The sequence below is a fragment of the Vigna unguiculata genome, chromosome 5 (genome assembly GCF_004118075.2).
Source record: "Vigna unguiculata cultivar IT97K-499-35 chromosome 5, ASM411807v1, whole genome shotgun sequence".
Taxonomy (NCBI): Eukaryota; Viridiplantae; Streptophyta; class Magnoliopsida; order Fabales; family Fabaceae; genus Vigna; species Vigna unguiculata.
In genome coordinates, this window is record NC_040283.1 from 9,200,035 (window position 1) to 9,217,645 (window position 17,611).

General features: G+C 29.4%; 1 protein-coding gene across 1 annotated transcript; it reads left to right on the forward strand.

Annotated features, from left to right (window-relative positions):
• Positions 1 to 6,733: 6,733 nt before the first annotated feature.
• On the forward strand, positions 6,734 to 8,029 carry LOC114184326 (F-box/kelch-repeat protein At3g23880-like). The gene has a single exon (XM_028071636.1). The coding sequence runs from the start codon at positions 6,734 to 6,736 to the stop codon at positions 8,027 to 8,029; it is 1,296 nt and encodes a 431-aa protein (XP_027927437.1).
• Positions 8,030 to 17,611: the final 9,582 nt, after the last annotated feature.

The window sequence follows — 17,611 nt, forward strand, 5'->3', positions numbered from 1 at the left end:
TTTCACGAAATTTCGCCAGCATTTCGCATTGGTCTTCAGGTTACACGAAATGAAAGTGATTATTAACCACAGTCAAATATGCACCCAAAGATCAATACAAAACACAATTGACAAATATTCATGAATATTGAGATATGTATATTAAAATAGACATGCACTAATAAACTATTAAGAAGTGATTAATCTTCTTAAACTGTCCAACTGGACAATTCAAGATTGAATACATTTAAATTATTAGTATTGTCTCCTTTTAAAAAAAATACACATTCTTTAAAAAAAATACTTGGAGACAAGTAAATAATTTTCGTATTCAATCTCAAACGGGAAACTATGGCTAACTCCATGCAACGACAATTTGAGATCAAACAAAATAAATTGATTTACTTTAAAATATAAATAAAAAACATACTAAATAAACAATATACTAAACAATTATAAGCTCATAATAAAATTAAGAACCTAGAGTGTGAGACGTGAGTAGCAACGGAGGAGAATCAATTGTACCCACAGTCGGACAACAGGGATACTACGTCAACACTGTCAAAAGTTTAAAATAAATTCTCATGAAATTGATACATACTAACTCCTAGGATCCAAATTATCTTCTAGTACAAACAATCCAAAATTTCTTCCATATTTTTAATAATCTCAAATTCAAGATTGAAAATATAAAAACATACAAGCAATCCAAAAAAATTAAATCCAGCGGATCCAAAAATAATCCAAATCGTAAAAATAAACATACCAAGGAGCGGTGGATTGAATGGAGGCAATGGCAACGGCACCGGAAGAACCTCCTCGAGTTGCGTGCAGTGGCGGTGGAGGCAGACTGAACAGAATTGCAGTAGCCGTTGGTGATGGTTGCTCGAAGAACAAACACGCTGTGGCTCCGGTGGCAGTGCACGACTCGTCAAAGGTACAGCGACGGTGGTGGTTGGTCGAAGAAGAAGAAGAAGCCGCGGCGGTGCGGTGCTGCGACGAAACGATGCCCTGGAACGTCGGAGGTGTGCGGGATGGTGGGAGCTCTACGTCGGAGGTGTGCGGGATGGTGGCGCAGAGCTGCGCTGGTCGTCGGAGAAGGGCGGAGCAGTGCGGTGGTGGTTGGTCGAAGAAGAAGAAGCCGCGGCGCTGGAGCGTCGGGACGGTGGCGCAGAGCTGCGCTGAAGCGTCGGAGGTGCGCCGGACGATGGGAGCTGTGCGTGACGGTGGTGCTGGTCGTCGGAGAACTGAAGGTTGGCCGGAGAAGACGAACTCGCAGAACAACGGAGAAGATGAAATCGCAGAACAACGAAGGAATTGGGGTTTTTTAACCCTACGAAGGGATACTGCCTCGGTTATTCGAAACCGAGGCATATTCTACACTTACTGCCTCGGGTAGGCGCTGAACCGAGGCATATATTACCACTACTACCTCGGTTATTACAGAACCGAGGCATATTCCTTCAGTAAAAAAAAATAAAAAATTCAAATTAGGGGTCAACGCAGTGGTCAAAATAATTAAGTGTCTCTACTGCCTCGGTTAAGAGAGAACCGAGGCATATTGCATCAGTGAAAAAAATAAATAAATTAAATTAGTGGTCAAGGCGCTGAGTCAAATTTTTTTTAGCTCTATATGCCTCGGTTATTATGACAACCGAGGCATAAAAGTTCAATTCAATTACAAAACTGCCACCGCGTGCTTTTATGCAGCGGGTCCGCATGAACCGAGGCATATACAGCGCTGTAAAATCTCTAAAATACACTAGTCTTGGTAGATCAAGTGCCTTGGTTTTTAGGTTCTAGAATTATATAGATGTTCTTGTAATTCTTAGATCTTTATTGTGTTAGTGGAATCCTCCTAAGTGGGTTTACTTAGGAGAAGACTGGACGTAGATTCTTTTTGAATCGAACCAGTATAAATTGTTGTGTCTTGGTTTTTCTCTTCTCTTACAATCTTTCTTAATTGCCTTAAACAGTCCATTAACATAGAACTGGGAAATTGATTATTTGGGTTATAAGACTTAAAGATTCTTTCAAGATTCAACTTAACCAAGTGAAAGACTCATTAATCAATTCAGATCCCTTTCTGGGTTGAGCTATTAGGCAGATCTGATTTTAACACAACCGACTTTTTGAACAAAAATGTCATAACAAATATGGATAGTGCAAGTGGATACAAAATTTCCTTCGAAAATTGGTGGATCCTGGTTGTGCACACCAACAACACACCCCATCTCATTTGTTCTAAACCATGTAATGGCTTGAATTGTGGGAAAACTTTCCTGACCCGTATGGAATATTAGATTGCAAGCCAAAACTAATTTAGTTGTAACCCATCAAAGACTTTTTGGACAAAAGTAAGATAATAGATTTGGAATTGCCTCCCAAACCTGGTGGACCCCAAGTTGTGCACACCAACAACACACCTCATCCCATTTGTTCTAAACCAACTATTTGTGCATTTGTGGACGAACTTCCCTCGCCAATTTTTAAATTTAACTTGCAACCCAAGACCTATTAAGTTGTAACCTGCCAAGGATTTTATGAACAAAGATAAAATAACATATTTGGATAGTGTAATTAGATACACAATTACCTTCCAAACTTGGTCGACTTCAGCCTGTGCACACGAATAACACACCTCATCGCATTTGGTCTAAACCAACTATTTGTGCATTTATGGATGAACTTCCCTCGCCGATTTTTAAATTTAACTTGCAATCTAATACCAATTAACTAGTAACCCAAAAGTCACTTTTTGAACACAACATAAAACAGATTTGGAAAGTGTAGTTGGATACAGAATTCCCTCACAAACTTGGTAGACCTTAGGTTGTGCACACCCCGTTTGTTCTAAACCAACTATTTATGCATTTGCGGGAAAACTTTCCTGACACATATTTTAAAAAATAACTTGGAACCCAAGATTAAATAAGGTGTAATCCACCAACGATTTTTTGGACAATTTTAAAAACAGATTTGGAAATTGCAACTGCATCCATAATTGCCTCCCAAACTTGCTGGACCACAGCCTGTGCACAACAATAATTCACCCATCAATGTGGTTGTAAACGAGGTTTAAGTTCATTTTGGAAAAAAATTGCCTTTTAAGTTCATTTTTCAAACAGATTTGGAAAGTCCACCAAGTTTGGAAGGGAATTATTTTTCCGCTGCAGTTTCTACAATGGAAACCAATACTTGTTTTACAACAAATGGGATGGGGGTGGGATTTCTAAATGGAAGCGTGAGAGGTTTGGGAATTTTTTGGAGTGAAGAGAAAAAGGGTTCTGTTTAAAAATGTTTCAAAGAATGGGGTAAGGTGAGAGAGTGAGAATTTTTCAGCCCACGCGCGAAAGTGAGCTTCCACTTTCATCTGACACATTGTTCAGCTTTTAATTAAATTCAAAAAAGAAAATAAAATGGAATGTGTCAGGACACGTAAGGTGGTAAGGGAAGTAGTAAAAAATAGTAGTCATTTTATCATTTCCCATAATAATACTAGTTGTAGATACAGATACAGTAAAATATAATTTTCCGAAAAACAACACTAAATAAAGTCATGTTTGATTAAAACTTTTCAAAAGAGGCCAAATAATATTTTGTATGGGATTGACAAGTATACTAAGTCGAACAAGAAATAAAGTGAATATGACTAAGAGACTTGTGTGACACTTGACAACTCTTAAAACTTATAACTTGATTAGACAACAAATTTCACACAAAAAACTTCCTTTTGTATTTTTATCAAAAATATGGTGTGCAACCATATATGATAAAGACTTTAATAACATTGGATTTCATGATTTCATTTAAAGCAAAAATAGTATAAAATATCCTTCTAATTCCTACTCTATAATTCACACATTGTGCATTTGGACCTAAAGTCTAAAACTTAGAATAATAAAAACCTTATGTCTAACAATATTTATTATGTGTTTGCCTTAAGATAAAAATTTTGATGTTAAGAATGATCAATGATATACTCTATGTATAAATGCACAATTAATTAGTTGTCTATTCTACTTTAGGTTATAATATCATGTCCAATGATTACATACTCACAATAATTATAATGTAGTTAAAACAATGATGAAAAAGAATTATATTGAATACTGAAATTCACAAGGATTTAAGAATACATTACACCCAACCTTTAGTTGCCCTTTAATGTTCGTTCTGAATACTAAAATAAAAAAATAATGATGAAGATCTTAACATTATGAATATTAGAATAATGATAAAGATGAATGTCTCCAATATTCTTATTTTCAAATATTTTTTTTTCAAAAGTATTTATTTTTTTTTCCTCTCTTCTCGAAAGGGGAGTTTTATTCCCAAAAGATTGATGATTTTTGACTCTTGAGCCCTCTATTTAAAGTCTTTCTAGAGTGAATTTCAGAGGGAAAGTTGTATTTGAATTTTTTATTGAATCTCTATTGACAATTAATTATGTTGATAATTTAATTATCCAATTTTGTTGATAATTTTTGAAATATCTAAGATTTCCACTTGAATAATAATGTTGAAAATATTTTTTAATTTTCAAAGATTTTTCTTTATTTAATAATCTTGGAAATAGTTTTCAAATCTTGATGGATTTCCACTTAATCTATCAGATATAAACTAAATACTTATCTTTTTACATTTCATTAAATAAAACTTAAAATATTTAAAAATATAATAATAAAATAAAAAATAAAACATCATAATCATTCTTAAAAATCTCACATTTTTTATCAGTTTTGTTTAAAAAAATTTATAAAAAATACTTTTAAATTGTTATAAAAAGATTATAAGAAATTACAACCAATTCTTTCGCAAAATATTTGGTATAAAAACACTTTTCAGAAAAGAAAAACCATATTTGATTATATAAAAATAAAATAAAATTTGTTTTTAAATTGATAGAGAGTCAGGGTCTTGATTCTCTATATATAAGAGGTTTTACTTCACATAATAACACACTAGACAATTGAGAAAAAAATTGTTTTTGAGTTTTTCTTTTCTTATCTATTTACTATTTGCTTCAACCCTTTCTGTGTTCGTTGAGGATTAGTTGGTCATCTGAGGATCGAGTAATCGTCGCAGTTGGTCGTCGAATCGAATATTCTTGCAGTGGAAAAAAATAAAGGTAATTGTTTGATTCATAGTTCCGATAACGTTTTCTTATCTTTTAGTTCAAAAACGTTCTAAATTATATCTTTAAATTCAAACTATGAACTATGAAGGATACGTGAAAGGCTATAATTCTCTATATATCTTCTATTTTTCTTTTAAAATTATTTGATTTGTACAATTATACTGTGATTATAAATTATGATTTTGTTTCGATAAGATTGCAAACGCTTTTCATGTAATTTAAATTTTTTCTTGCCAAAATTATAAACTCATGCAATTTGTATTTTATACAAAACTGCAAATCCTCTTCTCAAAGACAATTACTACTGACTCCTTTCAATTAAGTCAACTATCAAAAGTCCCTTGTACTATATAGTGAGTTGTGATTTTCCTCTCAAATCAACTATTATTTTTATAATAATTTTCTTCTTCTCATATCTATTAGAATTTGGTGAACACCCCCTCCAAAATTAATTCTTTTATGGAATATATAGTTGTAAAATTTTAAAATAATAGGAGTGATTTACTTAATAAATTAATTCATACTTTAGTACTGTCTTCCCATTTTTATTAATACAATATGTTTTGAAAAAACAATGATAAATAAATTATATAACGTTAGAATATTTAGCGATTATTTTTTAGTGAGGAATTATTCAATTATACTTATAAATATAGTGTAATATTATATATTAATCCTATAACAAGATTATTTCAATTAAATAAAAATATAATTGTTTTGGTGAGAAATAACAACAAATTACTTACAGCAAGTTGTATAAAAAAATATTTAAATGATTAAATTAGATTTTGAAATGATATAATTTGTTATAATCTATTTGATTAGATAAAATATACTTATATTTTGTTTTCAAAATTGCTTGAAAGTTAAGGTATTGATTCTCTATATATAAAAGGTTTTACCTCACATAATAACATACAAGACAATTGAGAAAAATACTTTCTGAGTTTTTTTTTTTCTTATCTGTTAACTATTTGTTTAACCCTTTCTGTGTTTGTTGAGGATTCTCACAGTGGAAAAAGAAAAAGTAATTCTTTGGTTCATAGGTTTGATAAAGTTTTTCTTATTTTGGCTAAAAACGTTCTAATTATACATTAAAATCCAAACTAAGAAGTAAAAGGCTAGAATATACTTTATATACCTTTTATTTTTATTTTTTTTTAAATTATTTGATATATGTGATTAGAAATATATGATTGTTGTTTGAAGGGTAAGAAGCATTATGAATTAGATTAGATTGATTTTGTGAAGAAAAGTTAGTTCATAGAAGAGTTCCTTAATCAGATTATCCATATTTTAATTTTGATAACATGAAATACATTACATTTAGGCCAAAATATTCCTTCTATGTCTATCAAGGTTTCTAGTATAGTGATAATTCTTCAAACATATTTGTTTATTAAAATTTTAATTTTGATTAGAGAAAATAAATATAAATTTTCAAAGGAATGAGACTAAGATAGTTGTAGATATACTTAATTTTTTCCAACCATTCATATTTTGATAACTGAAACAAAGATGTAAAATTTGCTAAAAGATTTCTATTTTATAAATTATGTGAGATGTTATGATAGTATTTTCTACTACCAGGTTAAAAAAATCCGTAAAGGGGAGATGTTGAGTGAAGATGTATTTTGTGAAGATATGTTCCGGGAAATCTTGTCAAAGCTTCCTGTGAAATCTCTTATGCGATTCATGTGTGTGAGCAAGTATTTTCAATCTCTGATCTTGGATCCACATTTCGTGACAATGCATTTTCAAAACTCACGCAAAAACACCAAATTCTTGTCAAGATACCTAAATGAACGTAAAATTCCCTGCTTTATCATTCCCTCACCTATCCATTCTTTGCTTGAAGATTCAACACCTTTTTATGCCGATGATATTACCCATGGATCTAACCTTGAGAGGAACAAGTATCAGGTTATTGGTTCATGTAATGGTTTGGTCTGTTTGGCTATATGGAAGAACAGAAAGGGACCAAGCATGTTTCACTTACTGAACCCCGCCACAAAAAAGCTATTAACATGTTCTCATTCTTCCTTAAAACTTGCTAAGGAAGAAATAGTTGTTATGTTAGGGTTTGGCTATGATGATTCAAGGCATACATACAAAGTGGTAGAAATAGTTAGGCATATGAATTTCGAATATGGTCATCCTTTTAGATCCATAGTTTGCAGCCTGAATGAAGGGAGTGGTTGGAGAGACATTCAAAATTTTCCTGCTAATCCTACTACAGTGGAGGGTGAAGGAATATACCTTAACAACACTCTTAACTGGTTAGGGATGCCAAATTATAATTATTATAACTATGATGACCTTGATATTTCATTTGATGAAGTGGTGATCGCTTCACTTGATCTTGAGACTGAGACCTACACAAAGATGTCGCTTCCTCACGAACTTGATGGGGTGTTCATAGGAGATTTCTGCTTTCCTTGTGGTCAACTCCATTGCAATGATGCTCCATTTATTGGAATTTTGGGTGGTTGTTTAAGTCTTTTTCTTCGTAACCGCACGACAGAATATCTAAGCATATGGCAGATGAAGGAGTTTGGGAATCAAAGATCTTGGACTCTATTGTTGAACACATCTCTTCAAGATCTTGGAGTTCATCATACCATACGATTACCTACGAATTCCCGTTACCATTATTACCTACAGAGGATTTTAATACAAAATCAACACTTTTGGTCTGATGATAACAATTTGATACCTCTGTGCATGATCGAGAATGATCGTGACATCGTGATCATTCAAACTTCATTTCAAGGTCGTGTGAAAATACTAATTTATAATTTGATAGATAAGACAGTGACTTCCAAAAAGATGATTGACACCTTAAGTTGGATTTATCCTTTTGATCACGTTGAAAGCTTGGTTTCCGTTGCTGCTTCCTCGCGAACCTAATGGATCAACTCCGTTGCAATGAAACTCCTCTTATTGAGGTTTTGAGTGATTGTTTAATTTTATTTTTTTCATAATTACAGCCACGTTTGGTTTCCCTTTTTAGTAGATTAGGCATTCTATTAAGCAGTATTGTGTTTTTAATCTTTTTTATTCTTTTTATTTTTTTGCATGTTAGTAATATAGTTTGTATATTATTACTTTAATTTTATTTACGTAGTTGGTTTTTCTATTCAAATTCTAAAAAAATTCATCTCGCACCTTTATTTTCTAGCTACGTAATATTAACATGTTATTTAAAAATTTAAAATAATTATCTCATTATCAAACAAATATATTTATCCCTTGATTTATGGTCTTCATATTAAACCTATGATATGTTATTTTATCAAGTCAAGACTAGGGATGGCAAGGGGTCAGGTCGGACACGGATAGTGCCTATTCGCAATCCGACCTGCCAAAAAAATATTTGTCCGCTATTCGTCCGTTTACTTGTTGAGTATTCGCTTAAAAAATATTCGCGGATATTTTTAAAACCCGCGGATATCCGTGGATATCCGATACCCGCAAATATTTAAAAAATATATATATTATAAATTTTTTAATATAAAATTATAAAAATAAAATATAAATTAAATTAAATTTTAATTATAATTAAATTTGACATAATAAAATATACTGTTAATTTTAATTTTAATTTTTTTGTGAGTAACAGGTACCCACGATATGAATAGTATGATACTCGTACCCGACCTGTTTATAAATGGATATTAAAATACCCGCTACCCGCAGATAATAACTATCCGTCATGGATATCCGCGGACACGGACATTTTTGCTGTCCCTACAAGACTATATGAATCACTTTCAAAGTTTATTTTGATAATATTTAAAAAAGAAGTACACGTCATACACTACAAAATAAATTATTAGCGGTTTATTTTTTTTTATTATGTGAAACCGTTAAAAAAATTATAAGTCCTGTTAGTTTATATTACTCGTAACAAAGTTGTTTATTATTTTAATATTTTTAATTTTTTATAAAACGTTCAAATGATATGAATACATGGGTTCATTTTGTTTCCAAAATTCGTCTTGCATCTTCAGGTGTATGAAAGAGTTCTTTGCTTTCTTCCTAAAACAAAAGTAATTTTGTAATCAACTAAACTATTTTTGTTTATAAAATAAGGGCTTGTTAGTGTCCCTATTTCCCTGCCTCTGCTTGGCCTCTCAGACAATGGTCCTTCTGTCATTAAAGAAACTATTCAATTATTGACACAAAAAGTTATACTACATAGAGATACATAGAAAACAGAAGAAAGAAGATAAGAATTCTTTTTCATCAGAGACATTGAATTGATAAAATTTCATATAGAAAAAAAGACATATAAGACAATTAGTTTAATTAAAAATAATATATACTATGAGAAATATTGTATGAATTTTTCATTATCATCATGATTATGAAAATACCGGCTTGTCTTACTAAGTTGTCGAGGTGGAATATTAGAAACAAGAGGAAGTATTTTGTGGATGTTTGGTGTTGTCAAAATGATATAAAATTAATTTTTAACATAGAATTGTATGTGTTTGGTTTCTAAAATCAATTAAAGAGTAAAAGATTTATATCGAATAAAAAAACAATTAATTATTTTTTCTGCGTTACATAATTTATTAAGCTAAAATCAATTCTAAAAATAAATAAATTGGTAGTTTTCTTTTATGTGCCGAAGGCCTACCATCCTGCAAAATTCTGTTTGTCATGCTATTTTGTGTGTTATTTGTGAGATGTGAATGCAGAAATTTTGAAGTTGTTTTTGATGCAAAACAAAAAACAATGCCTCCACCAGGTATCTGTTATCTACTAGTACTGTGATCATTGATCATATATCTGTAGTAGTGTGAGATTTTCCTCCACCTTCTGCAGCTGCAGTACCAACAAAAACATTTTCACATAATCTCTCGAAATTAATGTTAATATTCTATTATAATTTATGTATGTTAAATTAATTATTATCTAATACGATGTTTTTATCAAATTAATTTTTTTTTAAATTAATTTAAACTCTAGTTATAATTTTCAGAATTTTATATCTTTTATGGAATTGACACGATAATTATATTTTTCTCAAGTTAGAATACTCCTAAGTTAAAAAATTTAAGAATTTTATACTTTCTACTACATATGGTAAAATTTGTACAATTTGATGATGTATTGTGAGTTACATCGCAAATTTTGCTACACATAATGAATTAGTTAAATAATTTTAAATTGGAATAAAAATTAGAATAATTGTGTTGCATTCATAAAAATTAGAATAATTGTGTCTCAACAGTTTCCAAGAAATTTTTATTTTTAACATTGACAACTCTCACATTTTCTTTAATGATAAACAAAAGAATATGTATAATTAGTAAACAGTAAAAAATTATTTATTTTCTATAATTTCAATAATATATAAATAGATATTGTACAATGAGGCTAAAATACTAGTTGTAGATATACTAAAAATTAATTTTCCAGAAAATTACTCTGAATAAAATCATATTTGATTATAATATTAAAAATTGATTAAAACTTTTCAGAACAGATGTATGCCTAATGTGCGGGAAGAAGGAATAAACATAACTTAAAAGTTATGTAGCTATGGAACTGCATAGAAATAATGCTAGAGGGGTGACTGCTGTTATAACAGAGGCAACAACTTTATATTTGCAATAGAGGGGGCTGAATGTCAATAGTTTCATAGATACTGCAGAGTCTTAGTGTCATGGTCATATACTAAGGCTATCTCTTTATTCTGGGTAGGTTTTGGTTGATGGTTCTTTCTTGTTAAGTTATGCATCAACACTTACAGGTTGTGTTTTTTGTATAAGGGTTAGAGTACTCCTCAAGTGCTCTACTTAATTAAATTTTATTCTTTGCTGATAAAAAAAAAAGTTGGGTGTAGAGCTTTGTAAACAAAAAGACTTATACAACTTAATTTGATTTGGGTAGAAGATTGAGAATAACATGTTTTTAAGAGTTCCATTCCATATATAATGAATTTGAGTTGAAGCACAATGTATTTTGTTTATAATTATATAATTACTTGCTGATAAAAGAAAGGCTAAATGATAGTATTCTCCGAGACCACTCCATTATCAATAACCCAAAACAAAGATTTAAATTTTATAATACTACGATAAGTTACAAAAGTTTATCAAATATATTCATATTTGATTAAAATTCCTATATTACCTGAGAAACGTATTAATTTCCAATATTTCATTTGATCAATTAAAATAAAAGATTTCATTTTAGAACTTGTTTTAGAACAAAAGTAGGATAAGATATATTTGTATTCAATAAAATATTATTTTATTTTATAATTTTGTAATATTGTTATTTAATCCTAGGTTTTCATTCTTTATTTTGAACTTTTTATATCGAAGACAAAAATGTGTCTTCATGGTGGGAATTTCTTTGTTCTTGCGAACTTGAAATAGTACTTCCTCCACTTAATCTGATATATGGAATCATTAACTGAATTGAAACACAATATGATTGAAAAAAGGATAATTATGTAGTATTCTCTATATTTATGTGGTCCAAAGTATAAAAAAATATAACTTCAAGAGGAATGTGAATGGAACGACAATATAATTATTTCAGTTTCCAAGAATTAGTGATTCTAAGAATGAGTATTTAGTTTGATAAATCCCGTCCGTCGTTTAGTATGCTTGTTACATGTTGTTTGGTGACAAAATTTTGTATTTGTATACATGTGATTCTAATTGACGAATATATTGGGTTTATGTAAATCCTAGAGTTTTATAAGATGTATTATTGCTTAAGTTGAATTATTTTAGTATTGTTTTTATTTTTGCTATTTGAAAGTTTTATTATTTAAGTTTAAATACTAATTTGGTTTTATTTTTATTGAGTTTTTTCAATTTAATTTTTATATATATTTTTTTTAATTTAATTCAAATTTTTGTCAATTTTGAATGATGTAGCCATTTTTTGTTAACATCCTTTAAATCATTAATAGTAGATGAATAACTTATATCACACGTTCGTAATCTTTTGTTTTTTGTTTTTTCATCTTAATTTTTTAAACTTTTTTGTTTTTCTTAATTTAAAAAATTGTTCATGTGTTGGTCATGTCACATGACAATGAAATGTCACGTGTCAGTATTTTATATTCAATTTTGTTCTGTATTCATTATTTTTCTTCAATTCAATCCCAATTTTTTTATAAATGGAATAATTTTATTACTTTTTAAATAAATATAAATAGTAATATATATATATATATATATATATATATTAATATTAATATTAATGTTATATTGATATTTTTATTAAATATTTCTAATTTAGGATTAGAGTTGATTTGAAATTAGAATGAAATTTTTAAAAGTGGAAACTAATACAATTAGTTTAAAATTTTAAGAAATTAAAAATGTCATAAAGTATAAAAAATCACATCAATGATTAGATAAAAATGTTATACAACATTGCATTAATCTATTATAAATTAAAATTGTCAAATATATATATATATATATATATATATATATATATATATATATATTTTGTAAAAATAATTTTTTTTAGATTTTCTTTTCTTTTTTATCACAATACAATAATTATAATGATTTCTTTTAATATTGAAAAATGTGTAAATTTTAATTTTATTTTTATTTTTTTAAATTTTATGTGATTTTTAATATCTTCAAATTTTAAACCAATAGTCTTAGTCTCTTTTCTTAAAATTTTCATTCTAATTTTAAATCAACTATAACACTAAACAAAAAATATTTAATAAAAATGTGAATTTTAATAAAAATATCATTATAATATTTATATAAAAATTAATTTTGACTTCAATTTAGGAAGGACAAAATCGATCAATTTTTAAAAAATTGAAATTGAATTGAATAAAAATAACGAATATAGCAACTAAATCGAATATAAGATACTGACACATAACACTATTACTATCACATGACATGACATTGGCTTAACACATGTGCATCTTTTTTAAATTAAAAAAATTAGAAATTAAAAAAAATATGTATTGACACATGACATATATTGTTCATTGATCGTTAATTATTTAAACAATGTTAACAAAAACACTTAATTGAACAAAATTAAGAAAAATTGAGACCAAATTGAACAAATAAAAATTAGGATTGAATTAACGAAAATTAGGACCAAATTAATATTTAAGCTTATTATTTTAGGTTGATTGCACTTGAATTATGTAAGAAAATTAAAAAAAGAAGTATATTTTATTAATAACAATCACACAAATGATATTTCACGATTGTAACAAACAATCAAAGCTTTTAAAATAAATAAAAATATATTGAAATTAATCAAAAATATTCAAAAGATAATATCTCCTATTTACAAATTTCTATTTATACTAAATTTATGGGAGACATTTATGCTTTGAACATGCTTGGAAGGAGGAGTTTCAGAAACTTTGGTTGGAAAGGAATTATTCTCTTGTCGTCATGGTTTTTTGGATCAACGAGTAATTCGTTGAAGTCTTCTAGAGGATGACGTCAGTTCTTCCATTTCTTAATGCAAATTCAGTTCAAAGTCTCTCAAATTTTTTTTGAAGAAAATAATTGTGTTGATAAATTGGCTAATTTATTTTTCATTTATAGAAAACAATATAAGTGGTTTAATTTTTTACATCCATGAATTTATTTAGATTTTTTTAATAAGTATAGTTTGCTTATGTTAGGTGAAGTATGATTGTTCCCCATGTTTTGTATTCTTTTATTTTCTCTTCTCCTTTTAATAAATTTTTATGTGATCATAAATTATTGATGAGCTTTTGGATGTCAACATTATTAAAATGTTAATATTTATAGTGATGTCTAAGATGACTTTATGGAAAATCTCTCATAACTGTTATGAAAAACTAATGATATTTTTGTTTGAATACTTTGCAATTTACAAAACTTTCCTTTATAAACGAATATAGACAATTTCTGACTTACTTATAACATCCTAAAATATAGTATGAGGAAGTTCTTTAGTGAAAATGTTCGTTATTTGAAGTCTTCTGATTATAATACTTTTTTGAGATATTTTTTTTGGTGAAGTGTCTTTCAATTCTAATATGTTTGGAGAATTATTGACAATGCTTATGATTAAATTGTTATTACAATACAACTTGGTAAAAATATCAACCTTTATTTTAAGGTTACTTAGTACGATTTTATGTTAATAACAAGACTTGCATGATCTACATCAATATAATTTTTAGGAACAAAGTGTTTTCCTTCTTAAACGATGGTCTATTTCCTTGACTTTAAGTACTGAACAATCATTTTGTTGACCACTTTCATGTATCTTTCTCTTGGAGCATACATAAATTAACTTATCACACCAATTGCATAGGCAATGTATAACTTTTCCTACCTACTTTTAATATTGAATTATAATTTTACTCATATATGTTATGACATCGCCGATAATTACAAACGTCGAATATATAGAGATTAAATATTAGATTAAATATATTTTTAGTTATTTTATTTTCGGTAAAAATTGAAATTAGTCATTTTTTAAAATTTTGATCAAATTTAATCTCTTAACTTTAAAAAAGCATAGATTTAGTTATTTTAATTAAATTTTGTTAAGTTTATTTGATGTTTTAAACATGTTTATTAGCTACATTGAAACGAAAATGTCTCAAACTATGTAAACAACTTAAATGCTACCATAAAACACATTTAAAACGTCAAATAAATCTAATAAAATTTGGTTAAAATGAATAAATTCACGCATTTAAAATTGTGGACTAAATTACACCAAAATTTAAAAAAAAAAATTAATTCTGTTATAAAATAAAGGTAATAAGAGAGACAAAGGAGAGGAAGAATAGAGAATGAGAGAGTAGGGAGCAACTTCTGTTTGTATGTGTGTCTTATTACTGATAGGACGAGTACTATTTATAGGTACAATATGGTAACCCAGAAAGGATATAAAATCAAATAGTAAATACAAAATATTACATCATAAAGAGTAATGAATAATATGATTATCAATCATATGAGTAATTGTATAAATCAATGGACGACCATTAATTCATAACACTCCCCCTTGGGTGTCCATTGATAAAAGAATGTGCCTCGTTAAAACCTTACTAGGAAAAACCCTTTGGGATAAAAACCTAGTGAAGGAAAAAGAGTACATCATTCTATATAATATTGTTCTTTGCATCTTCTATTTCTCCCCCTCATGTAAACTTACATCATTAAGATGGCGGAGTCCAATCCTATGAACCAATTGCTCAAAAGTTCTCCTTGGTAAAGATTTTGTAAATAAATCTGCTAGATTTTCACATGAGCGAATCTTTTGGATCTCTACATCACCATTTCTTTGAAGATCATGAGTGAAAAAGAATTTTGGAAGAATATGTTTTGTTCTGTCTCCTTTAATATATCCTTCTTTCAATTGAGCAATGCATGCACTATTGTCTTCATATATCGTTGTTGGTTTCATTTTTCCCAAGGATAAACCACAAGTTTGTCGCACATGTTGAATTATAGACCTTAACCAAACGCATTCACGACTTGCCTCATGTAATGCTAAAATTTCTGCATGATTTGACGATGTTGCTGTTATTGTTTGTTTCACAGATCGCCATGAAATCGCTGTGCCACCACATGTGAACAAATATCCTGTTTGTGATCGACCATTATGAGGATCTGATAAATAACCTGCATCTGCATAACCCATTAGATCTAATTTTGAATCATTTGGGTAAAACAAGCCCATATTCATAGTGCCTTTAAGGTAACGGAGTATTTGTTTTACTCCATTCTAATGTCTTCTTGTAGGTGAAGAACTATATCTTGCTAACAAATTTACAGCAAATGCTATATCGGGTCGAGTATAATTAGCAAGATACATTAGTGCTCCTATAGCACTAAGATATGGTACTTCAGGACCAAGTAGTTCTTCATCTTTTTCTTGAGGTCTAAAAGGGTCTTTATCAACATCTAATGACCTCACCACCATTGGAGTGCATAGTGAATGTGATTTGTCCATATAGAACTTTTTAAGCACTTTCGTTATATAAGCTTCTTGATGTACAAGAACACCTTTGTTTAAATACTCAATTTGTAATCCCAAACAAAACTTTGTCCTTCCAAGATCCTTCATCTCAAATTCTTTCTTTAAACAATCAATTGCCTTTGTGAGCTCATTAGGAGTTCCAACTATGTTTATGTCATCTACATAAACAGCAATTATGGCAAATTCATTCTCGGATCTTTTCATATAAATACAAGGACAAATAGGGTCATTTTTATACCCTTCCTTTAATAAGTACTCACTTAGACGGTTATACCACATACGTCCTGATTGTTTCAATCCATAAAGGGACTTATTCAATTTTATTGAATAATCCTTTTTAGAATTTGCTTTGTTGGGCACATTAAATCCTTCAGGGAGTTTCATATAAATATCATTTTCCAAAGAGCCATACAAATAGGCTGTAACAACATCCATGAGGTGCAAATTCAAACCTTCTTGTGCAACAAGGCTAATTAAATATCTAAATGTTGTTGCATCCAATACTGGAGAATATGTCTCCTCAAAATCAATACCAGGTCTTTGTGAAAAACCTTGAGCAACTAACCGTGCTTTGTATCTAACAATTTCACCATTCTCATTTCGTTTTTGTACAAAAACCCATCTGTACCCAATAGGTTTTACACCCTCAGGTGTGCGAACTACAGGTCCAAAAACCTTTCGTTTAGCAAGCGAATCTAATTCTGCTTGGATTGCATCTTTCCATTTTGGCCAATCATTTCTTTGCCGACAATCTTCAATTGTCATTGGTTCTTGATCATCATTGTCACTTATGACATCCTTTGCTACATTATATGCAAAAACCTCGTCAATATTGACTTTATTTCGATTCCATATTTTATGATTCATGACATAATTTATTGAGATCTCATCATTTTCAACAATTTCAGGTACCTGAGGTTCTTCTGGAACCGAATCATTGATTATGTCAAAAGAATCTTTTGGGACTTTTACCCCCTTGATTAGGCCATCTTGCCTTTTTTCCCTTTTTCTCACACGAGGATTTTTATCTTTGGAACCCAAAGGCCTACCACGCTTTAGGCGTGTTTGAGATTCATTTGCTATATTAGATTGTCCAACAGGAATATCAATTCTGATTGGAGTATTAGCAGCGGGTATATGCGACTTAGTTACCCTTTTTGTGTCAGTAAAAGCATCTGGTAATTGGTTGGCCAATTTTTGTAAATGAATTATCCGTTGAACTTCTAGTTCACACTCTTTTGTACGAGGATCAAGATGAGATAATGATAATTCATTCCAACCAATATCTTTTTCCAGTTTCTTTCTTTCTCCCCCTAACGTTGGAAAAATTGATTCATCAAAATGACTATCAGCAAATCGAGCTGTAAATAAGTCACCTGTTGATGGTTCAAGATATTTTATTATCGATGGAGAATCATATCCAACATATATTCCCAAACGTCTTTGAGGACCCATCATAGTCCTTTTTGGTGGGGAAATTGGGACATATACAGC